At 37.9% G+C, this 25,660-nt stretch overlaps 1 protein-coding gene across 2 annotated transcripts; it reads left to right on the top strand.

Annotated features, from left to right (window-relative positions):
- The first annotated feature begins 1,485 nt into the window (after nt 1–1,485).
- On the top strand, nt 1,486–25,660 carry ZNF326 (zinc finger protein 326). 2 transcript variants are annotated; one of them, XM_051625221.1, is made up of 13 exons: nt 1,486–1,578; nt 2,076–2,150; nt 6,399–6,525; nt 8,545–8,950; nt 11,595–11,793; nt 13,579–13,613; nt 14,549–14,636; nt 15,818–15,932; nt 17,108–17,255; nt 17,579–17,678; nt 19,005–19,135; nt 20,305–20,400; nt 24,941–25,660. In XM_051625221.1, exons 1-13 carry the CDS (start codon nt 1,563–1,565, stop codon nt 25,100–25,102), a joined length of 1,698 nt encoding a protein of 565 aa, XP_051481181.1. In that variant the 5' UTR covers nt 1,486–1,562; the 3' UTR covers nt 25,103–25,660. The 2 variants fall into 2 exon arrangements, with proteins under 2 accessions (XP_051481181.1, XP_051481182.1); XM_051625222.1 differs by lacking the exon at nt 2,076–2,150 and having other exon boundaries at nt 1,493–1,578.

The raw sequence follows: 25,660 nt of genomic DNA, 5'->3' as shown, positions 1-25,660 counted from the left end.
AAAAAGGCTGCAGAAAAGAGGCTGCTCTGTCGCAGGCGTGCAGCCCTGAACGTACAGGAAAATGCCTATTGTGTAAATCTCATGTTCAATGCAAGAAACTCGTCTGGTCTGCAGAAGGGTGCATGTGTAAAGGGATGGGTGTGCAAACAAGTCTGTACGCAGACCGTTTGGGCTTTGAAGTCACGGCTCTGGCCAAGCACAACCTATTGTTTGCTGAGAAGTCAGTGGTGAAGCTGAAGGAAAGATTTGCTTTGGTGGGGAATAACTGTTTGTGTGTATTTCTCCCGTGATGCTGGGGAGAGAAGGGAGCTGAGAGCTACCAGAGGAGACCTCATCAGGGAAAACTGTCCCTGCTGCGCTCTTCCCTCCCTGGAGCAAAGTCTGAGTTCAAGTACATTCGCATCTGCTGCCATCCAGAGCTTGGGGACGGAAACTGTCCACCTGCTCTGCCAGACGTAGCTTTTAGTTTAATATAAAACTTGGACTCTGGACCTGGGTGAGTCCAATCTTCCTTTCCTGCAATGGGTTTTTATTGCTTTTCAGATGGGGAAAAATTGGAAGTTTTTGATGCCATCCTGTCAGTGACCCAAGACTGAAAGAAGTTGTTTCCTGACAAAATCAAACCTCTGGAGGTAGTGGCTGTGCACAGGGTGTACAGCCTGAGAGTTTACCCACAGCTTGTCCTCAGAGACATATTCCCAGGTTTTCTTTACCAGGATCTGCTCATCAGCATTTCCCTCATGTGCTCTTTTCCTTCTTTTTTTTTTCTTTCTTTTTTTTTTTCCTTTCAGGGTTGTATGCAACATCAAGGAATGAAATACTGCTCCACCTGACCTTCACACAGGACTTTGGGTTTTTGGTTGTTTTGTTTTGTTTTGGTTGTGGTATATTACAACTAACTCAAAATGGAAGTCTCTGCTGTTGGCCAGTTTCACTGTTTCAATAAAGCCAGTTACAGGCACTTAAATACTTTGTCCTGGAATTGATAGGTGAGCTGGTGTATATACGTCAGGTTCACCAACATGGGAACATTACAGTAAGTGTTTTATTTTGCAAAACCACTTGGGTTTGCACAACAGAGCAGCAGCCCCCATTTGGAGCTGGCAGGGCCTCGGGCTGCTTCAAGCTCTGCATGTTTTGGTACTTGGGCACCGAGGGGAGCGCACCAGTTTTCTTTTCCGCAGCCACCGCTTCAGACAGGTACGTGGGTGAGGGCAGAGCTCTGCATGTTCCGCCCCTGCTCACCCCGGACCGGCTCCACATGACGGTGCCGGACGCCAGAGCGCAAAATGGCGGCTGCCAGGACTCAACATGGCCGCCGCGCAGCCTCCCTCGTGACCCGCCCGATCCGGGCACTTGGCGCCCGGCGCTTCACGCGGCGCCGGTCGCGGGCGCCTGCTCCTGGCAGGCCGGCCCGCTCACGTGACGCGGCGCCTGGGCCAATCGCCGCGCGCCGTGGCCGCGCCGCCGCGCGCAGGCCCCGCCCGCCCGGGAGCGCTGGAAGGCGCCATCGGGAGCAGCCGCCGCCGCTCGCCAGCCGCGGAGCAGGGCCCGCCGCCGCCATGGACTACGGGGAAGGTGAGGACGCACCCCCAGAGCGAGGGCAGGGCCCGGTCACCGCTGCCGCCGAGGGGCCCGGCCGCGTCTCAAAATGGCAGCGGCCGCTTTGTTCCGCGCAGGACGGAGCCCCCCCCCCCCCCTTCATCCACCTCCTCGTCCTCCTCCTCGCCGCCCCTCCCGGGTCGGGGGAGCTGCGGCGGCGGCCGGCGGCGGGAGGGCTGCGCGGGAGGAGGGCCCTCCCGGGGGGCGGTGCAGGGCGGGCGGGGGCGCGGGCGGGGGCGGCCTCGGCGGGGCGAGGCGCCCTGGGGTGCGGGGCGAGCGGGGGGCGAGGGGAGGCGGCGGGCGGGGGCGGCGGGGGCAGAAACGGGGGGAGCTCGGGCGAGCTCCGTGAGGGGGTCGTGTCAGGAGACTGGAGATCCGACAGGAGAGAGAGCCGCCTCTTGTTGCGGCTCCCTGTCTCTCCCCTCCGGCTTTTGCTAAGCACTAAGTCATTCTCACTGACCCATCCTCTCCAGCTGAAGACAGAGATTGGAGATTCCCAGATACCCCCATGCATTGTGGTGTGAACATGCCCAGTGGGTCAGTCTCAGGTATGAGTTATAAATACGTCTAACCTGTAAAAAGCGTTGGGGCAGTCAGTGTTGAGAAAAACAAAAAAACCGAACGGGTTATTAAAAGTACGTAACGTGGTTTGACTGCACATGTTGTTTTCTGGAGGAGTTCTCGAGTCTGGGAATGAGACTTGATTTTCATCTTGGGCATGTCAACATGAACTCCTGCACGTTCCAAATCAAAATTGTGAGATCGAGGAGTGGGATGGGGGTGGAATACAAACTTTTTATGATAATGCTTTTTTGCCTAAATCAGTATTTTGTTGTCTTACGGACTACTGTATTTGATTCTTAGTATTTCTACCAAAAAGAAACAGGATGTTTTCCCCCTTTCATACAAACATGAAAAAAATGCAACCTGGAACTGCTTGATTTTTATTTTAGATAATTTTTTTTTTAAGTTTACTTCGAGAGTTTGTGAAAGAATGTGGAAAGCATATAAAGTAAATGCGATACAGCAAAAGCTAGTTCTTGTTTTCATTAAAAATACCACACAGCTACAACAAAAAGGAATGCATGTATTTTTGTAAGATGATTAAGATTATGAGTTTAGTAAGACTTGAGAAATTATTTTGCTATCTGTTGCCAGCATGCAGGCAAGTACTAAGAGGATGTTAATACAAAAACTTTACCATAAACTGTACCCAGGCTTCATTTACCAATGTCTTCAATTAAGTGTTTGCAGTTGGTGGCTGTTACACAGAAATAAAATACTGGAATACAGAAAAAAATGTTGGAATACAGACACATCTTTGCTTGCAATATGATCAATTTTATGATACATTCCTTGAGTCTTTGCCTTTTTTTGCCAATGATACTATTTTGCATTTATCTTACTTCATAGTCAAATAAAATCATGGCCCTGTTTTCTAACCTTCTTTGTTGATTTCCAATTAAATGTCTTTTAACTTTTTAGTAGAAACAGATCTTCTTAAGTAGCAGTTTCTTATTGGGCCATTCACTGTAGCCATTAACCAGAACCTGCTTTTCTGAGATCTGAAGACAGTAGTATTAAAATGAATGCAGGGTCATCCTATGGGAAGTAACCAATTGAATGTACTTTGTACAATTAGATTGTTACTTTAATGTACCTCTGTATAATAATAGTTTTCATCGTGATAATTAAGATTTATATTATTCATAATTATTAGACAAGATAATTATTATATATGCAGCTTGGAACATTTAACATGAATGCTTATGCATAGTATTTACATTAGTGAAGCAAGAATAAAATTTTGTCTTAACTCCAGTTCTGTGCGGTAGGCTAAAGGCTGTTTTTTAGGGGTCCAGTAGATGGCAATAGAGGATGGATGTTGAGAGTTTTCATCTTTGCTGGGTTTTCATTTGAGTTCTTTGCAGAGTTCTTCCTCCTGGAAACTTTTAGCCAGTGTGAAGAACTTTGCATTGGATCCCTAGTGACAGCTGTAATTGCACTGTTGTCCCTTGCTGACGACTTGGTTTGAGGCAAAGGATGACATAAATCATGTTAATATTAGTAACGGAATTATTAACAAATGCTACTAACAATTCATGTTAATATCTTAATTAATGTAACTGTTGTCCTTTTAATCTGGAAGGGAAATGGCCTTTGCTTCTATTTCTAAAATTCATCCTGTTGTTGTATTGGTTCCTTGTTTTGTGTGGGACTGGTTGTGTTAAAACTTCTGTATCTAATGGCAAGGTTGTGACCTTAAAGCAGACATGGTGTCATGAAAAATACAGTGTTCCTGGGAAAATTGTCGCTTACAATTGCACAGTGGAGCCTTAAGTCTGCTACAGTCATTGTGGAATATAATTTTAAAACGCGGGGAAATTTAGCTTGTTTCAAGCCACTGCTTCTGGGCTTTTTACAATTTAAAGGTGATTGTTATTTTGCTGAGCTTTATTTTTTCATTTATTATTTATTACTGCAAGATCTTTCTCCTTTCTCTCATATTCCTACCCTTTTTTTAGATGCTCCACATTGAGAACACTAAAAAAGGATTTTTTTTTGCTTTGTGCTGTGAATATTTCAATGTCCTCTGATCTTAAGCTTCTTATTTTAAATGAAGTCCTTTGTACCAGAGGATTCTGAGTTTTTCTGCTACACGTTTAACTTCCTAGTTCCCCTCCTAAGGAATATTTTATTTTTCTTTGCTGGCTATTGAGATTTGTTTTGCCGCTGTTTGAAACCATCTCTCTACCAGATACGGCTTTTTGGTTGTTTGTTTTTTAATCTGAAGAAATGCATAGAAATTAACATCTTAATTTGTAAATTGAGTTTATCTTTTAGCATCTCATTCTTTTTTTATTTTAGAGGTAATTTTTTTTCCCCTTTCACAAAAGTCTTCTCCCCTCTGCCCTACTCCAGTAGACTTTTAAATATGATCTAGAAATGAGAAATGAGAAAAATCTAGGTCAAAACTATCCTTCAAACTGTTTTTTGGAAGAGTTCTTTTGCATGTGAATATTTTTGTGTTTTACACACTAATGAATTCCTGGCATATGGACAGCACTGCTCACTACTTGCTACACTGTAATAGACTTGGATTACTTTACATTTGAGATTAATCATGGGATCATCTAACCTTAATTTCTGTGAAACCAGAATTATTTTATTGAATACCTTACTATTTTTACTGGTCTACATCTTTGTGCAGGCAGTCTTGAGGTTATTCCAGTGGACTAGGTTGTAGATAATTCAGTCACAGCAGAGAGGAATATTAGATCCTTCTGTTGGTCGGCTCAGATACTTCTTCTAAAAGTACCTTTGCTGTTGAAGGTGATGCTGTGTGATGCTACATGGTTAGTATTTTGAAAGGCTTATTTTCTGCTTTGCTGCAGAATCTTTCTTGTTACGTTAGGAATATGGAAAGGTGCAGTGTGACTTCCAGGTTCAAAGATTTAGTTTCAGAAGTATCATCTCTAGTTTTTTAGAAAGTATATATGATCGTTAAAAAAAAAAAACAAACCAGCAGGAGATAATAGTTGTTTGAAGCCTCTATTCAGGCATGCTATGAACATTTCTCTAGAAGTGATAGTCAGCTCAACACCATTTGCAGAATTCTTGTTGACAGATGCAAGAGGAAATTACAGTGGGTCTCTGCTGCTAGCAAAAAGCAGGTACAAACCTGAAATAGTGTATATACTTATATTAATGAAATTATATGCACACAGAATTACTATGTTTCTTTAAACAGGAAAACTTTTGGCTTCATGTGAGCCTATTGCTCTGATATCTTCTGGAAAAATTGCTGGTTTACACTTGGGGATTTTGAAATGTATAAAATGCTCTCTCTTGTCAGAGTGGACAAGTCTTCGTGTGGTTTTATTTTATCCTTCTTGTCTTTACTGTGTTTTCCTTCTCTATGTTACCTTTTCTGTGAAACTTGGACTTGCTGGGCTTTCTTTGCATTATCCAAAAGTTAGCGTTGCTTGGTACTGGGAAGCAGTTTTAGTCACTGGGATGCCAGTGAAGTGCAAATTTTGTCTGTTACAGGAAGGCAGTACATCATACTCATTACACAAATCTACCATGCTGTTTTAGTGCTTTGAATTGATGAGTGGTAATTTAACCAGAACCTTAACATAGGCCCTCCAGTGTTGAGGAAGAAGTTGGTTCTTTTGCCATACTTAATTGCAAGATATAAAGATGTTGTGAAGTGACATCAGATAAACACCAACATTTTAGTGCAGGCACTAAACTGCAACTCAGTGCTGATTTAGGTGAAGTTTTGTTTGTGCTAGATTGGAGAAAATCCTGTTGTTTGACTGTAGCCTATATACAGTCTGCTCTGCAGTGTGACAGTTTGTAACCTTGACCCAAGGTCTCTGTCACTGTTAGTGGTTCCTGTGGCATTGGATAGAGACAGCAGATGCCTGTAAGCTGTGTGTATTATTAAAAGGAGGGAAGTGGTCTTAATTCTCCACTGACTAACTTCTGACATCTCTATTTGGCTTTTCTGTTTAATTATCTTAATTTGTGTCTGAATTCCAGCTGATGGAACCCCAGGTTGCCCACTACTGGGAAAAAATATGAACTGGATTTCAGTTGAGGTGCTCAGATAATGATAAAACACACAGCTTTCCTCAGCACAGTGTCAAAATTGGCTTGCAACTGGCAGTTTTGTGTTTTTTTTGTAAGCACTGTGGCAAAGAGTAAACTTCTTATTTAAGAATATAAACTAAATTACTTAAGACTTCTTGCTTGCTTTCTTTATAAACATTTTTCTGCTCTCTTTGTAGACATGGACCGTGATTATGGGCATGGAGGCTATGGTGGCCCACGATCCATGGACTCTTACCTTAACCAATCCTATGGGATGGAGAGTCATGGAGGTGGAGGCGGAGGAGGTGGTGGTGGTGGTAACAGGTAAAATAATCCTTCAGTTGTCCCAAGAGTTGATCAAATCCAATTTAAGTTTAAATAATTCTGTCTTCTAACTTAAGTGTTCCTGAGGCATGTTGTTATGATTTTGTATGAACGCTTTTGATCTGAGTCTTCTCGTTCGATAAATGCTGGCAAATATAAGAGCTAGATTCTTGTAACAATCAGCATTTTTGTGGAAAAGTTTGACGGTGAAACAATGTGTCTTTGGATGAAAATGGAAAAAGTTTTATTTTTCAGTCATGGCTAGCAGTATGTAGCTGATTGGCCTGGCATACCATTCCTGACACAGTAGACTAGACCTAACTGGTTTAGTGATTTAGACTGAATCTATCAACATTCCATTTTCAAGGAACATTTAGGGTATGTGTTCTTTGGTTTGAATGTGCAGTGCTCAATATTGGTATTGAATCTGAAAGTCATGTCCAGATTATTTCATTGGCAGGTACCAATTACACTCAAAACTGTGTGCATGTTTGGGCTGCTTTGTAAGATGGATTGATCTAAAAATAACAATTCTGATGCAGTGGTCTTAAAGTTGTGTTTTTAATTCTAGGACACTTACTGTTGCTCTTTCAGATAAAAACACTAGGGAGCAGCTGATTTTATTTCGGTTTTAATATTCAAAGAAGCATGCTTTTCAGAATAGTGATTCTATCTTGGAGGGAATAAAATGTGAAGAAAACTTGGATAATCTGATGGTTTTCTTGTGTGCGCCCTTGAATTCTTGTCTGGCTGTAGCCAGACTACTGTATGATCGTCTGCAGTCACTGTGGTGCCACTGGGCAAGGACAATAGTACTAAGTAGAGAGGCTGGAGAAGTGTTGTGTTTTGCTGCACGGTTCTGTTAAACATTTTAGTTAAGTATAATTTGTTTAATGATGAACATTAAGATTGACTTAAAAGTCTGAGTAGAGATTCAGGAATGAGCTGTACCTACCATATAGTAATCTGCATATGATTGAGGTTGAATGAATACTTGAACACTGAAATGTCTCTTGCCATGTAATGTTAATATTGTGCATGGGCTCTTTCTGTAGATAGTGTTATTTTCTGTGTAGCTTTGGGTCTTCTGAGGCTAACACTTTAAAATGAAGGCATTAAGTTTACTATAGATAGTAATTTGAGTCTGTTCTAGTTTATGTTTTATCAGTCAAGGGGTTGTCTTTTCCAGCTCCTGCTGAATCACCCTGTTATAACCCTACAGGGATACTAATGTGTTTCCCTTCCAAGTAGTTACAAATATTGATGATTTCTAGCCTGAACCTCCCCTGTAAAGCAAGTTCTTGGCTAGTAACTGAAGATTTCAGCTCCTTGTTACTCTACTTTGAAATTCCAAGGACTGTTTTTGTGTCCACTGTGCATGCATTAGGTAGACTTTGAAAATCCTGAGTTGCTAGACTTAATGGTCTACAAGTGAAGAGTACACTGAAGATCATGAACTCTTTGATTGGGAGATTGACTACTGCAGGGAAGAAAATTTGCAAAAAGTAGAAGAGCACGTGCATTTTTTCCTTTAAAATTAGAAGTGCAGGGTGTTTAAGACTCGCAACTATACCACTAAAACGAAAGGAATTTTTTTCCTCAATTCAGAACTAAGCCATCTTTTAACTGCTGTTTAACTGTTAAAATATGAGGGCATGATTTTGAAGGAAGGAGAGTTTGACTAGCCCATGAATGTCTGCAGGTGATTATTTTCATGAGACTAGGGCTGGGCTCTAATAATGTTTTAGTAAGTAAAAGTTGCTGGAAATTTTAAGTGAATGAAGTTCAGGCCTACTGAACTTGAGAATTGTTTGTAACAAAAATGGCTCAGGTAGCTTTCTATCTGGTCATAGTGTGATTTGCCCAGCCCTAATCAAGATTAAACAATAACACAACTGTACAGACCAGTATAGTAATAAATTGATTTTAGTTGATAAATGTCAACTGATAACTTGTCTTTTGAAATGTATAACATTAGTAAGCTTACTTTTTTTTCTCCTCACTGTGCAACTTTTCCAGGTTTGGACCTTATGAGTCTTACGACTCCGGGTCTTCTCTGGGTGGGCGAGATCTGTACAGATCTGGCTATGGTTATAATGAACCCGAACAAAGCCGCTTCGGAGGTAGTTATGGTGGTCGATTTGACAACTCCTACCGGAATAGCCTTGACTCTTTCGGAGGTAGAAACCAGGGCGGGTCTAGCTGGGAAGCACCTTACTCCCGTTCAAAATTGAGGCCTGGGTTTATGGAGGACAGAGGAAGAGAGAGTTACTCTTCCTACAGCAGTTTTTCTTCACCCCATATGAAGCCTGCACCTGTAGGCTCTCGGGGGAGAGGAACGCCTGCTTATCCTGAAAGTGGATTTGGAAGCAGAAACTATGATGCTTTTGGAGGACCATCAACAGGCAGAGGCCGAGGCCGAGGAGTAAGTACAGAATCTTTTCAGATTCTTTTCACTAGACACTCTTTTAAACCCTTTCAAGACCACTGCATTAAAATGAATGCACTGTTCAGTACAGTGTGGGTTTTTTGTCCAAGCAAACTATCATGGTTGTCAATGTTGTTCACCCCCTTGAAGCTGTCTTCAAGTAGAACCCAGTCCCTCTTTCTGTTGAAAGTAATGAGTAATAGAAGACTAAGGTTGATAAGGTGTGTTAAATCTCTCCTTTTGTTTGAAAGGTGAAGATTAAAGTAATAGGTTTGGTCTAAAAGGGATTAAAAGGACTTGTATTTTTCCTTGTAAACACTAGCATCTTTGCTGCTGGTGGGGAAATTCTTGAATATTGTAAAAGTTTAATTCAAAGTCTTCTGAAGTTTTGAGTAGGTTAAAGGTGCAATGTATAAGCAAAAAATAAAACCTAGGTTGTGAATGCTAGAGTAGTTTTTGTCTCCTGTAAACATAAAAGTTTAGCTAATTAATATGTTGAACACATGCTTTGTCAAACATCAAGTCTTCTTTTGAGCTCAGTTCTTAACCTGACTTGTGTATTGGAAGGGTGATGGGGAGGAAATGGCAAAGGTGGGTGGTTAGCAGTTGCAGTCATTCTTTTTCAAAATTAAAGCATGGTTAAAGGGACATCATCAACTTGAGATCAGGTCCTTTCACAGAATTCGGCTTAATTTGCAGGTGGTGTGCCTAGTCTGTTAATGGTATATATTTTGAAGATTTATCTTCTGACTCCTTTTCAGTGGATTCCTTTCCAGGGTAGGATTTAAAAACTGTATGACCAAGAAACAGCAAGATAAACTGTACAACAAATAGTGGATCACAGCTTGGAGAAGTAATGCTTGATGTTAAATGACCTAGGGATAAAAAAATACAACAGAAAATAATGGAAAAAAATCCTGATAGAATACTAACTTGAAGTTGATGGTGTCCCTTTACTGTGGTTTTACAATTCCAATTCTGATTATTTTTTTTTTAAAGCACGAAGAGTTCTGCTAACATTTTTTTGCCTATGCCTCGAGGTGTAACTTATCTTTTGAAATTTTTAAGCATGATGTATTTATTTGAGAAGCAATTCTTTAATATTCAGCCATACAACTTGTTTGTAGCTTGAAGTGTAGTGGAAGTTAATTTTTTCCTGGGTCTTTTAAATGCCTGATTGTGTGGTGATTTTGTTCCAGAAGTCTACTTTGCAGCATTCTTGAGTACTTTCATTGCCATATTCAAATTTTAGCTCAGATTTGCACATGACTGCTAGCTAGCATGTAGCATGGTATGAGAAATAGATTCTAATCTTTGTTTCTCTGCTTGTGAAGCTGAAAGTGTTAGGTTCTTAAGCTTGGATGCCAGCCTTTCAGAACTCATTCAGATCTGAAAGTTTTGTGCAGTTATAACCAAGTATGTTTGTTTTGTTTTTGTTTTGCTTTTGAAACTTGCCTTTTTTAGGTTTATGTGTAATAAAGGAGAATGTAAAGGCTAAACTACCTACCATATGTAAAATGCATTGCACCTTTAATAGATAGACTGTTTAAAAAATTATTTGAAATTATCCTAGTGCATATTTCATGTTGAACTTATATGTGTACAGTGTAAATGTACATGCTAGGTAGTTCTGTAACTGTCTCAAATCAGTTAACAGGGAGATCTTGTTCATGGACTTTCAATTAAGAAAAGTGCCTGTTTCGGTACATTCTGTCACTTTAAATTTGCCTTTAAAAAAGTCATGCTTTTCACAGAAAAGTGTGCTGAAGTTATTTTTATGTTCTTTTAACTTTGAATGTGGAATACTAATTCTCTTCTCATGGCAGTACAAGTATTTCTGCTTATCCAAGTCACCCATCCAGTCAGTGGTCTCTCCTCTGCCCTTTATTGATCAAATAGTTAATATTAAGTACTGTGTTAGTGGGTTTGAAGATGCTGCAGCTACCTAAAATCTCCCTCTTCAGATTGCTCATTTATTCCATGCCTTCACAGAGGTAGCTTTCATAAACAAGTGTCCACAAATGACTGTACAGCATTTTAGAAATAAAAAGATGTAGTCTTTCAACTGAAATTTCATTCCTATTGCTGCCATCTTTTTGTATCGCTCCCTCCAGGTCTAACTTTTAAATTCTGAATGTATTGAATTCAGTGGAAAGAGCAGTAAAAGAAAGAATGAGCTTTCTTCCTAATAATTTGGCATAAAGAATCTTTGCCTGTTTTTTTGTTTGTGGGTTTGGGGTTTTTTTGTGTGGTTTTTTTTTTAATTACTGCTGACTAAAGTGTGAAAAACTGGATGGGTTAGCTCTGTTTTTCCCCAGAGGGAGAAGTCATTCATCATCTAGAGAATCTGAAGAGAGGAGCCAAGATGTTAGAGTGAGATATGAACTTTGATAGACATGTTAATTGTCTGGACAATGGTTCTGAATAAGCAGAAACGCAGTGTATATGTATGTATTCGTTCTACTGTACAAACACCCACAAAGCAATTGCACAACACAACATCAAATCGGGAGCTAAAATTGCCCCTGCATTTTCCTCTAGAATGCAGATTTTACTTTACAGTTTTATCGTACCAAGTAATAGTTTTATTTGTTTTAATTTCATATACTAATACCTTTCTCTTGATTTCACAAATTTTCAGCATATGGGAGACTTTGGAGGAATGCACAGACCTGGAATTGTTGTTGACTATCATAACAAACCCAGTCCTGCAGCAGTTGCTGCAAGAGGAATAAAAAGAAAAATGATACCACAGCCATATAACAAACCTGGTGGGACATACATCAAGAAACCCAAAATGACAAAACCTATTTTGAAGCTGAGCCAGAAAAAATCACCTAGTAAGTAATAAGTGCCAAAATTAGTAAGTTTTAATTACAAATTCCTTTAATTAACTATTTAATTTTAATATTCAGAAAGAGAACTGTATGTGTTGTTTTGTAATTCTTCATTTTCTGCCTTTTAAATACTCAACAAGAGATTTTATTAATTTACTCTCCTAACTTTTCTACTGCAAAGATAAATTTGCTGAATGAAATTGAATATTTTAATGTGATTAAATATGTACTGATGAAGTGTATTTAATTCAGACTTTATAATGATACTTCCTGGAGGCAGTTTTTCACTGTTGAAAGTAATTTCAGTTCTCAGGTAGTCTTAATGAAAATGCCAGACAAATATTGAAATGTGCCCTTGCATGAGCCTCGGTGCTGCTGCCCAAAACTTAAAACGTGCCCTGGAGCACACCTGAGCTCTGCTGTCCAAATACTTCGATAGGTATAAAAAATAGTGCATCAACTGCAGTGCAGCTAAAATAAAGGCATAAGGTGTGGGTGGAGAGGAGAGGGAAAGGGAGGCAAACTGGGGAAAACAGTGAAAATGGTTACAGAATAATTTATGAAAGGCAGAGAGAGATTGCTTCTTCTAAGTGAAATGCTGTAATGGAAAGAATAACTGGAAATATGATAGATAAAATGGAAATATAAATTGCAAAGTATTAGTGATGCTTGGTTTGTTTAGCTTCCCTAAAGATGTCCTACAACTCCAATCATTTAATGTTAGAGGCAAAGCTGGAGAGAAAAAAATCATGAGGCTTAAATAAATGACTTGCTTTGCGAGAATGTAAACTTGAGTATTGGATATTATGAATGGCATATACAGGAGTAAAATTTTAGGGTTTTCAGCTTGTATTGGGTATGCAGTGTTTTATACAGTTTGGTTTCAAATCACACCTGAAAAATGTTGAAAATTGCTTTGGCTCAGACCCTGCAAGGTAAATGAACAGACTTGGCAGAAACTTCCACATGAAAATTTTATTTTTGATTTTTTAATTCAAGTTACATGACTACGTATTACAAAGCTGTTCCCTTTAACTTCAAGAGTATTATAAAATTTTCAGGCACCAGGTGCCTTTTGTATAGGGAACACTATTGCTGAACTCAACAGCTTTCTTGTGATGAAATGGGTCTGTGAGGTACACATCCAGGTACATCAAAGACTCTCTCAAAGGTCTCCAACAAGGCTCTTCTTTCAAAACTTAGTAAGTTCTTTTCTAAACTACCTTGAGAGGGAGCACTCCTAGTTTATTATCTGTTCACTTTCACTGATTTCCACAATCCAGGAACCAGTGTACTACATAATACTGAAGTTGCTTTAAGAAGTGGAGTAGATAGTACCTACTAGAACGCACTGCTAGTTAAGCTGTCCTGTGGCTCTGAGATTGGAGGCCTTAATACAGTTTTCTGAGACTTGGACAGAAAGATGATCTAAGCAATATAATGTAGTTGAAAACTAAAAAGTGGGTAACAACGAAAAGAAAACTGGATGCAGTTGGGGTACAATATATGCATGAAAATAAAAATTATGCTATCCTTTCAGTCTTGACTTGCTTGTTTTGTGAAGTTAGATATAGATCATTGATTCTAGAAAACTATTGATATGATATTGCTAAGGGTAACTGCTTTTACATTTAGTATTGTTACTAAAATACTATAAATTGTAGATGTAGACTGTTCCAGCTGTATTAACAATCTGAGTTTTTTTCCTAAATATTTTATTGTCTTAAAATGAATTGACAGTGACAGGACCCTTACACTATTAATTTCTTCCTCATTTTATGTTTGTAGACATGAAGACATCTTTCCAGGATTCTACTATAGAGGTAAGAATTCCTATAATTAGAAAATGTTTGATTCTTTCAGAAATTTGTACAGTATACCTTAAAATGAATCGTTATTAAGCTGGTGTTACAAAAACAATGCACTTAGCTAGATAAGTTTTTCTGAACTGGTTTTTTTGTTCACATTATGTAACACTTGTATTTTTGTTGCAGTCTGAAATACTTACTGATTTTGAGGGATAGCTTGTGCAAATAGCTTGGAAAATGCATTTTAAAGTGTATTTGTAGACCCTGCCTTTTCTTGTAATGCACAGAGAGCTGTCATATGAACACTTCTCATGTTGTCATAGGTAGTCAGCTTGAATTCATACATCTATGGCCTGCTTGGGTGAGTTGAGAAATTAAGTGCAAAATGACAGGGAGATTACTAAACAGCAGTGAGGAAGAATGGATAAGGCAGAAGACACATCAAGGAGAGAGGGTAAATAAAAAAAGAAACAATGTTAACAGGTGTTCACTGATAGGGTAAAAAAGATTAGTTCCCACCTACAGAAAGATCAGTTGCAACAGTATGCAATGTAATATGATTAGTGAGCTAACTGTGTGTGTGTGTGTATATATATATATATCCTGGTTCCATGGTGAAAGACTGGGGTGATATTTTCCTTTTTGAGTGGCAGCATTAACATATTCTCAATTAAGTATTTAAAAGGCTGAATTGGAAGTCATAATGTAGAAGACAGTGAGAATTTTGATTGTGAAACTTAATCACAAAGGCTTCAAGGCATTAAGGAGAAATGCATAGCTTCAAGTGTTTGTACTCTAACTAGATATTTTTTCTGTTGTCATATTTGATAAAAATAGCAAGTAACAGATTATTGGAAATAAAGTAATTTGCATTGCGTTTTTCTGAAGTTAGGAAAATATTGTTCTGTTGGGTGTTTTCTTACAAAATTTATGAATTTGGCTTCTGTTAGGAAATTGAAGTGGACACAAGCGGTGCAGTTGTTATATATGAAGACTTTACAAGAGATGCTTATGATCTTGGATATCAGACTTTTGGAGGCAAGTAATTTTGATTTGTCAGGCAAGGTCTTGCAGATATTTTTGTGGCTTTATGTGAATACATTGAGTAAGCAGGTCTGTATGACCTCTTAATAGTTTTTGAGTAGCATGACTTTTTAAGAGTTTATAAATTTAGGCCATGGAGCAGAAAATTGTAACATCCATCCATCACCACTTGTCTTTTTCTTTATATGCTTATTGTCTCTGCTTTCTGATCATCTCTGGTTGTTGTTGTTAGACTTGTTTTATTTTCTTTGAAATGGTCTTCTATTCCCATTCTATTGCTGAAATGTTGTTTATCCCACCAGTTCCTCACCCATATCCAATTGTTTATCCCACTAACTGATCAACTTCACCGCCTAAATCCTAAGTGAGTCACTTTTATAAAAGTGGATTTAGTTAACTCCAAGAGCTGCTCTTGAGAGCACACACTGTATATCATGTGCAGTCTTAATCAAAGAGGTTAATTATTAGTTTACCTAAAATCAGTTAAATCATATATTAGCTGAAGTGATTTCCAACACATACACAGAGAAATCGAGTGTTAAGGTTGAAATTGTTTTTAGTCCCCTTTCTCTTCTGTACTGTCCTATTGCATATGTAGTCTAATCTGATGATAAGGAGTGCTGGAAATTTACAGCCAACTGATAAGAGTTTCTTTTCTTGAAATAGGATTTTTCAATTATTTTTTTTTTAATTATGTGGGTTTTTTTAATTTTAAAAGTTTGTGTAAGTGCACTGCAGAAGAGATTGGTTTCTTTTTAATGTAAGGGGATTGTAGCATTAGTGCTCTAAAACCATGGGGAATTTTAAATAAATGTGTCTCCCCCTGCACCCCTGGTACTCTTTCCTGGTCACTTACTTGAAGAGGCCTTTAATAACTAGGCACAACTCTAATTCTGGATTTCCTTACTTGTATGACTGTAATGTAGACTGTAACCCCTAAGCTATTAAGTTTTCATTGTTAGAAGCAAATATTTAAATTGCTTGTCTTCAGAGAAGGAAAACAAAGCAAAATTTCTCTGACATTTAAATATGCCATTGAACTGCTTTGGTATAAGGTCTTCCTCTGCATTTTAAGGTGTTTGTGGAGGAGACAGGGTGGGTTTCTTGTTTGTTTTTTGTTTATTATTTTAATTTTTTGAACATAACATTTTAAAATCCTTCTACTGTATGTTAAGATGGCAAAGGAGAAGTTAAAAGTGAGGAAGAAGAAAAGCGGCGAATTGAGGCCAGAAGAGAGAAGCAAAGGCGTAGAAGGGAAAAAAACAGTGAAAAATATGGTGATGGATACAGGTTTGTGTGGTGTTTTTCTTACCCTTTAACCTTCTGTAAGAGTATGTCTTCTTTCTTGAAAGATCGTTTGGTCTGATTTTAAGAAAATAAAATGCAACGAAGAAATGATCAGAAATACCCACCCCTCCATCACTGCTCAAACCCCCTACCCCCAAAATGAAACCAAAAAACTTAATGCAAGCGAAAGAAAAACAACCCTCAAACCAAAACCCAAATCCCGTGGCTTACAAGACTAGATGTTTCGCTTGACCTCTGTTGTATCAGAAAATACACCATTTTTAAGCCCTTCTCCCCCACAAGTGCATCAGTGCACACTTGAGAAGCAGCTTAGAATACTACTGCTTTTGAAGTACATATTTGAGCTGAATTTATAGGCGTGCTGAGTTACTAAGCTGTTGGAAATTAACTTTATTCTGTTTTTATATGTATGGTGAGCTATTTAGTAGAAAAAATGAGTAGATGGTTGCGTAACTCCTACTAGTTCTGCCACAGCCAAGTAGGCTAATGGCCAGCGTTGTGCAAAACAATTTTATGTCAGTTGTTCTGGTTTGAGCCAGACTGAAGACAATTTTCCTTTCACTGTTTTTGTTTTTGTTTTTAATTATTTTTTTTTCTTCAGTGGGCTCCCTTTTAACTAGCAGCAGGTTTTCTGGCTACTGGGCTGATAGTAGACAGTGCATTATATGATCATAGCATTAGTGCTTTTTCCTCACTGTGCTGAGGAAGCCATATTTCCTTATAACAATTATGTAGTTTTTGTATGGAGAATGAGCTTTAAAGTAATAACTGACTATTTGTAGTTAGGAAATAATGGATTGGCTTAACTGTGAGAAGTACTTCAAAAGGAATGCTGTGATAGATAAACTCACAGAATAATGTGTCTTTTAAATGGCTAGCTTCTAATTTCAGCAGTTTTCGTCTTCTTTGTAGATAATTCATTACTCTGAGACTGGCTTGATTTATATTTGATTCATCTAGCAGCTACCCTTCATAATGGTAGAATACTGAATATTATTTTTTTTTTCTACTTGAGCTTCTTTAAAAAATGCTTTTCCCATTCCTTTTTTAATTAGGTTTGTGGAGTCCTCATAGTTTTGAGGACATAGTTTGAGTTTTCCTGAGAGGGAAGAATGTTTCTTTAATGGTAATTTTATTTCATTTGTTTCTTCTGATAGAATGGCATTTACTTGCTCATTTTGCAAATTTCGAACATTTGAAGAAAAAGAAATTGAGTCACATCTGGAGAGTGCAGCTCACCAGGAAACATTGGATCATATCCAGAAGCAAACCAAATTTGATAAAGTGGTGATGGAATTTCTTCATGTAAGACTACTGGTTTTTGATTTATATAATACTTTTACATTAGAATGTAGTCACAAATTACAATTCATCTTCAAACTGAGCTTAATTTATCATTGTTACTCCTTCTGCAGATGACTCTTGGCTGAGCATATATTACTAAAAGTTGAAGCAAGTTCAGTCTGGAAATAGTGATAGTTGTACAATTAAAAGTAGTGCCGTAAGAAGTAACAGCAATTCATCGCTGTTTCTTACAGAGCTATTCTCAGTAATAAGTACAGGTGCCTATGGGAATATAAAGTCGTCTATCCAATGTGTTACAGTTGTTTTTTCCTGATTCTCTGTAGGAATGTATGGTGAATAAATTCAAGAAGACAGCTATGCGTAAGCAACAGACCAGCAACCAAACAGAAAATGCTCAAGCTGCTGAAAAAGATATAATGGAAGGTGAGTAATGCTTTTTATATGAAAGTACATAGTGTGGAGCTCTGCTTGTCCTTTTCTCCTTCCCGTCTTCTTCAAATTTGATAAAATATTTGGATTAAAATGGTCTGCACACCTTTTCTGTACCTGGTTGGGATTCCACAGTGTGGAATGTAAGCACAGTGGGAGATAGCAAACCTGATTTATGTTTGTTGTCCAGGTAGCCTTGGCAGAAAGTAAGGTGGCATTCACTGTGCTAGGTGCTTGACAAGCAGAGTTTTGTGGGCTTTGCCGTCATCTTACTCAGTATAAAGCATGAGGAGTGACAATAGGTGGATGCAGGTAGGTTGAAAGAGTGTGTAATAAAGCAATAAGGAGATAATGGTCAAGGAGATGATGGCAAGGATGTGGATAATGTAAAGGATAGTTGCTGTGGTTTTGAGGGACACTGACAAAAGACAGACTATGAGTACTTTGTGACTACCCAAGATACCTCTTGTTCTGAGGTTTTTTTCCCCTTGGCTGCCTGCCCTTCAGGCAGTTTTCTAGAGCGTTTTGTGAGTCCCTGTCTTGGGGTGTCACATCCTTCCACTTTATCCTTTGCTTGAGGACTTTCAAAAGATGTGCTAGAACCACTGAGGCATCTTTTGAGTACTTTTACTTTAGGCAATAACTGTATTTGAATATTACCATAACTCAAATTTAAATGCTGAAAGATGCTTAAAAATGGATACCCAACATTTTGACAATCTCCTAAATTAGTTTTTATGCTTTCCTTAAGTACTGGAGGGCCTATATACTTTTACGATCAGAGTATTTTGTTGGCAAGCTGATATTTGAATTTGCAGGAGGAACTGGGTGCATGTGCTGCTTCTTGGTGGCATGGGGAGGCAAGGAAGTAAATTAATTGTGGAGAAAGGTTAAATCCAACTGCTTTGATGAAGCTTTGTTTCTTGTATGAAATGAATTATTAAAGATGTTAGTTATTTTTTATTTTAAATAGACGGCAGTTTTGTACATTAAATAGTTCTATTTGATTGTATCATTTTTATTTCCTTGTATTTAGTCAAGTAGGTGTTCATATGTCATAACCTTGGGCAGCAAACATAATTACCTAGGTCTCATATATAGTCTGTGGAGACAAGGAGTTAGAGTATCCAAGTGAAAAACATCGTTCTCTAGTACTGCCTTCAGAGAGCCTGAGTTTGGGCGAATATTGTCTTCTGGTTCAGTTTGACATGTTTAACATCTGAGAGCTCTGATTTTCTGGTATAAAACAACCAATTCCCTCTTCCACTTCCCTAGAACAAGATGTTTTGTGATAATGATTTGTTGCATCTTCTTTGGCAGGGGTTACTGCTGATGACCATATGATGAAAGTTGAGACTGTTCACTGCAGTGCTTGCAGTGTGTATGTTCCTGCATTACACAGTTCCGTTCAGCAGCACTTAAAATCTCCTGATCACACAAAAGGAAAACAAGTAAGATATGACATATTACTAAAACAAACAAACAAAAAAAAGCAGCATAATCTAATACTAGGGGAGAGAAGTGTTAATGTTACTCAGTGGAAGTTATTTCTGAGTTCTTTTTGGTGTTTCTTGTTCTAGAATGTCCCTGTTACACTTCGTAAGCATAATGTCACTTGAAGTAGCCACCTCTTAAGCACCTCCAGTTAATGAAATGCTGGTGTGCTTCATCACAGAATGTTAAGGTTGCAAGGTATCTGAAAGATAATCAGGTTCCAACCTCTCTGCTGAGCCGGGACACCTCATGTTAGACCAGGCTGCATAAAACCTCATCCAACCTGGCCTTCAGAACTTCCAGGGAAGGGGCTTCCACAACCTCCCTTGGCAACCTATTTCACTGCTTTACTACCCTCACGGTGAAGAATTTCTTCCTGATGTCTAACCTAAATCTCCCCTGTTTCAGTTTGAAACTGTTGCCCCTTGTCATATCACTACCCTCTCTACTGAAATAGCTAACAGTAGTAAGTCCTGAGAAGGATACAGGAATGACCTTTATTTTATTGGAAATTTTTTTACTGCCATTAAGTTTTGGAAAGATTTTGTTGTTCACATTGCAAAACATAATACATATGTTTCCTGCGAAGTAACAAACCTGGTGTCTTCTTTTTGCTTGGCTATAATACTTCTAATTTGAAAAAAAAGTGAGAGCAGTTTAGAGTTTGCAGTAGTATGGAATTGGTCCCTGTTGCAATTTATAATTATACACTTTTAAGGTTGGTGGAAAGGTTGAAAGAGTAGTGAGAATGGAAAAAAAATCATAGTTGTTACAGTAAACAAGATAGCCAAAGTAATGTTTTGTTTATATATGAGTCTCTGTAACTATGGAATATCATAGAATCATAGAATGGTTTGGGTCAGAAGGGACCTTTAAAAGTGATCTAGTCCAGCCCCTCTGTGATGAGCAGGGACACCTTCAGTGTTATCTTAGGCTGTGATAGAAAGTGTGCATGTTACCTGTTGATCAAGCTAAAGCAACAGACAGACCATAAACACTGCTAAGCTTAATTAAGCTTATTATGTGGTTTGGACTTAAAAGTCAAGAAGCTGACCATTAATTCAAATTTGTGTGACAATTGGAATTAGATGTATGGTCATAATTCACTGTAACATTTGTTTCCTAGGCCTACAGAGAACAAATAAAAAGGGAAAGTGTTCTTACTGCCACCAGTATCTTGAATAACCCTATAGTCAAGGCACGGTACGAGCTGTATGTGAAGGTAAGATGCAAATGGAAAAAAATGTCATCTGTAACATTTGTTATTTCCTCCCTGCTGATGGAGTTTGACCTTAGTGCTCTATCTTCTGTTTCTGCCTTCTAGGTAGTTCACAGATTGAATATACTTTTAGTGTATTGTCCCTGTCTCAGATTGTTTTCTCAGATAACTTCAATTGCAGGAAAATTACCACCTTCAGATTTACCAGGCTTTTGTTTTTGCTTGCCATTTATACGTGTATCTGGTCAATTTTTAATGAGATGCTCTTAGAAAAAAAAATCAGGCTTTAAGAAGGGATAAGCACTGTTTTTAACTCTGTATGTAATAGTAACTATAGAGAACAAAACACTTTACAAATGACTGAATCTTTAAATTTAGAAGCAAAGGCTCCAATGTGGCTTTGTACTGAAGTACAGTGCACACACTACTCAGCTACATCTATTTTATAGAATTTCTTGTGTTCATGGAAGCATACAAAAAATGAAAGCTTATAACAGCAGTTGTCAAGATCAGAGAATTTAAAAGGCATAGTTGTCTACATTGCAGATGCATAGCCAGCGAAACATTTGGGAATTATTTTAGCAGAATGTGGGATTTCTTTCTTCTGTGCCAATGAAGTGACTTTTTCTCTAGTACCATTGTTGGCTATTTCTGGTAGTTACTTTTAATTGGTTTATAACCTTGTCTGTGCCTAAACAAAAGACTGTTTCAGACAAAGCACTATTGTGTTACGGAAGTGTAAGGACAAGGTGTGAGCCCATGCAGAAGTTAATCATGATTTAAAATGTCAAATTAGCATAGCAGGATGCTCCATCTTAGTGTGCCTGCCTCATCTCTGCCTCCTGGCATGTCCTGCAAAATTATGTGTGGTTGGATGGGTGAATCAGTTTGAAACAACTGTTCTGTGTCTGTTATGAAAAGGTAGTAAGTGACCAGATGCCTCAGCCTAGAATATCTGCCTGTATTTCCAGCCATCTCTTCTGGTGTTCCTCGTGCCCTGGTGTGTGTGTGTGCATTGTCCTGGACAGCCCCCTAGTGGGGGACTGGTAAAAGGGGGAATGGAAATTTGCCATTCATTGGTTGGAAAAATGAAGATAAAATTTGCAAGATTGTCTTCACAAGGAGACCACTGACATTTTCAGATTGCCTAGCACTGCTGTTTCGTGGGGTGGATTGAATTGAATACACATTCAGCAGCACCTGCCCCATGAGATGTATCTGGCTTCTGGTTATGAAATCCCTCTCATCCAAGTGTATAATCACCAGCAGACTGAAGAAGTCCAGTTTTATTATGCAGCATGTGATGAATCAGAGCATGCGATTGATGCATTTGGTGCCTGCAGTCTTCCAGGAGAGTGGGAAATCCTTGTTACAGCCCGAAATAGCTTGCTTTGAGATGAATGACAGACTAGCTTAGGGAAACACCCCACCATTAATTTCCAGAAACTACTGTACCAGAACTGAGTTTTCTAGTTGTCACAAGTTGCATGCAGTCCCTATGATCCTAATGGTGCTGGTGAGCATCTTTTACACTATCTTATTTACTTTTTTTTTAATTCCTATATTTGAAAATCCAATTCAATGCTTAAATTAACAGCATATTGTTTGCATCCTTTTATTTGCATGCAAGGAACCTTTCCTCTTAATCTCATTTGATATCTTCATCATAGATATTTTAATCAAAGAACCTTGAAAGGACTGTTTCTTACCTTGGCCATTCCTTTGAAGAGCCCTCTGTTTTGTCATTGTTAGTCATGGGTGGTACCCTTTTATACTTCCAGTGTACTCTGTACAAACAGTATGAAGATTAAAAAGATTTTAGAAGTTTTTAATTTCTCCTCATTCCTCTATATCTGTATTATAAAGAGGGAAATTCACCACAACACATCTGCAGACCACTCTGAAACAATGATTTTCACAGTTTTATGAATCTGTAGCAAGTCCTTTTATGATAAGGAGGAAAAAAAGACCATCTTGTTTCTCAGGCAAAAAGTTATCACTTGATGAAGTCGTGACTATCTCTTAATTTTGGATCATTTAGAACTTCCTAGACAGAATTATGTCTATGATGAAAAACTGCTTAGATGCTTCAACAGGAGCATCATAGAGATTGACATTTTCTATTAGTATATCCCAGAGTTGTCTGATAACTTGTGTTAGAGAAGGTATTCTGAAGTTTACCACTTAGATGGGAGAATCTGGTATCTTTTTGGATCAGATTTGTGAGACCTGTTCTAGATAGATACAGAGAGTGGTTTCTGGGCACATTTGAATCCCAAAGCTTTGGTTGTAAATACCAGTTCACAGTCTTTGGCTTTCTCTGCAATTTAAATATTCTGGAGACAAGGAACCCAAAGAATGCATCTCTTAGGAATAAAATACTTATCTGCTTGTGTTTCTGTGCTCTGTAGGCATTGTAAAGTCTTTCTGCAGAAGTTCAGTGGTGTGTCTGTGTTCTTGTTATCAGGGGTTTTTTTGTTTTGTTTTATAAAGTCATCTGGGAAGATGGGACCGGTGTGGCTGTCAAAATCAACTAACATCAAAATTGACTCTGCATAGTGTGCTGGATGCCTCTGATGCTACATCACTAGAAAAGAGTGCAGTTGTTAGGATCTTCCCCTTGAGGGCAGTAACTTTTTCCTTAGTTTGAGAACTTGAAAAGTGCTTTTTTCTCTGAAAAAACAGTTGGGGAAATTTTTTTTTTTTATTATTGTATAGAACCAGAAGTAGTTAAGTACTTCAGTGAAAAGTAGTGTGCTGAATCCAGTTCTTCTAGGTTAGGCAGAAATTACATACTGTATCCACAGGAATGAAGTGTTAACAATTTTCTGTGGCTTGTCTTCAAGAGTCAGGGACAGACAGAAGATGTCTGCAGGAGCGTGGAAGTGTGTTCTTTAGCTACAATTCATCATTTTGCCTAGCCTAGACATGACAGGATTTTAATCTTTCGGTTTGTATCAGACCTATAAAAAAAGGCTTTTGATATTCATGTGAATCATTTGCAGAGAAAATATTTTCTTTTGCTAGGAAACAATGCTTTCTATTAGGTCATGAAACTCTTAATATACCTGTTGGTGCACTGTAATGTCCACTGATGAACATGTGTTTTTGGTATTTCAATCTTGAACACTGTTGCCTATTCAGTGAAATACTCTTTGGTGTTCTGCAGGGTTGATGTTAATAATGGATCATCTAAAAGTAACATGAGTTTTGACTGATATGTGAGGTTTTCTGTTTTTCATAGGTCTCAGATTTATGAACCACACTTTCAATGTACTGACCTATGAGAATCTACTTGTAAAAAAGCTAAACTTAGTATCTTACAGAAGTTTAAATACTACCTTTTTCATGGGAATTATACGTGGCATCTATGTCTTTGGTTAAGCCACGAGTTGATTGGGCTCAACAGACACCACCATCTAAGTGCTGTAGGCTGGTCATTACAAAGTGTATGCATACCATTATTGTGAGACCTGGAACAATATGGTCTTAAAGCATTCTGCTTTCTTTGGGTTATTCTTTACATCTGATTTTATATTTTTTCTTGATTTTTTTAGAATAACAATTCTAAACCCAAGTTTTTGTTTAGTGGCGTTTGCTAAATGTGCATATACAGCTTTCTAATTTTTAAGTGATTTTTTTGGCCACATGGAAGACACTACCTGAAAAATGTAACTGAAGGAAAAATATTTGTTTATTTCTATAAGTAAGTAAAAAAGGACAAGGGGTCTAGCACTCAGTTTTTATTTTGGGTCATCTTTTAAATAATATTCTTGAAATCCCAATCCTAGTGTAGCTGGTGATTGGTGTAATATGTTCAGATCAGACTCTCAGTGTCAGATGTTTGAACTTGAAAGGAACCTTAGTACAGAAACTCCTAATATTTCATGTTGTTATAATATCTGAAACAAGTGAAAACTGAGGTATGTCTTGTACTGAATTGCTGTATGAAATAGAGAAAATGTGAAACTAGAATACCAATTTATTTAAAATATTGTCTGAGAAATCTGCTTTATTATTTTTCTAGATCTGCAATGGAATGAGTTTTAGGGTAGTCAATATAATTAATTATACATTTCTTTTTCATTTATTAAGAGTTTGTCTTTTTGATAAAATTATTCAGAGTTAAAACAAGGAAAAAGAGAAAAAACCTGTTCAGATTTGGTTTTAATTGGGCAGAAAAGAAAAGAAGCTGTAGTTTTCAATAAAAACGTGTTGAAAGTTAACTATGTTATTTTAATATTCTGAATGTTGAAGTGAAACTGAAGTTTGTGTTTAGCATACTTTGGCTTTTTCTCAAAGCCATTTCTGCTTTCCTTAGTTTTTTGGAATACCAGTTTCCAGTGTGCGTAATAATGAGGTGTTGCTAATTTTAAATCAAATTTGGTTTGATTTTCTTGCAAAAAAAATCCCAAACTATTAAAAACTGTATAAAGACCATAGCATCTCTTGGTGGCTGCCCTTTTCATTCACTGAAGTGCTAAATATTATTTTATTTTATGTTTGAAATAAATACAAACTTGTTTTCAATCTTATGCTTCAGGGTGAAAATCCATTTGAAATTAATGATCAAGCTCAGGAGCAACAGCCAGAAGAAGAGGACAAAGCTGATGAACCAGCTGAGGGTGAGGAAGAAGAGGAGGAAGAAGAGGAAGAAACTGAAGAACAAACTGACTTCACTTTAGACCACACTGAAGATAACTAAGTACTAGAAAATGAAAATATATTGGGGGGCAAAACAGCTTTTTATTTCTGCTCTAAAGTGACTAAGACTTTTTCATAGTCTCAAATGAAGTTGTTAAAAGATTCCCCACCGTATGCATGCATTCCATTCCGTGGATAACTTGTTTATATAATTCCTCTGTGTTTCTGATTTTGTTTAAAATGAAATTAAGACTATTTTAGTTGAGCTTTTTATAGCAAACTGACTGTTAAAGCTGATTAAAACATTGTGTTGTATATTTTTTTAAGCATCCTATTTTTTGATGTGTGTATTGAAAGTTGGATATAATAATTTTTGGTCTAATCCGTTGCAAAGAAAGGCGGGTCTGGGGGGTAAATACATTAAATGCTGTATAGCATAAGATTCTCATATTTACCTCTTGGTACCGAAGGAATAACTTCAGAAATTGTGCTGTTGGAGTGTGGCTGTTTTGGGGACTGCATTGCACTCTATATAATAGAGTATGTGTTATAATATGCCTTGTAGCTTTTTGTGATAAGATGTAACAGTTTGTAGCAATAAAACACTTAAGAAACGTCA

This window comes from Apus apus, chromosome 7 (genome assembly GCF_020740795.1).
Source record: "Apus apus isolate bApuApu2 chromosome 7, bApuApu2.pri.cur, whole genome shotgun sequence".
In the NCBI taxonomy this organism is placed as follows: Eukaryota; Metazoa; Chordata; class Aves; order Apodiformes; family Apodidae; genus Apus; species Apus apus.
The sequence above is the reverse complement of the archived record's forward strand: the minus strand, read 5'-3'. Positions and strand labels throughout refer to the sequence as shown.

Excerpts from the sequence above, each read along its gene's own strand:
- ZNF326 (XM_051625221.1), top strand. Across the intron at positions 6,526-8,544 it reads GGTGGTGGTGGTGGTAACAG|GTTTGGACCTTATGAGTCTT; the intron begins GTAAAATAATCC and ends CAACTTTTCCAG. Across the intron at positions 20,401-24,940 it reads GGTACGAGCTGTATGTGAAG|GGTGAAAATCCATTTGAAAT; the intron begins GTAAGATGCAAA and ends CTTATGCTTCAG.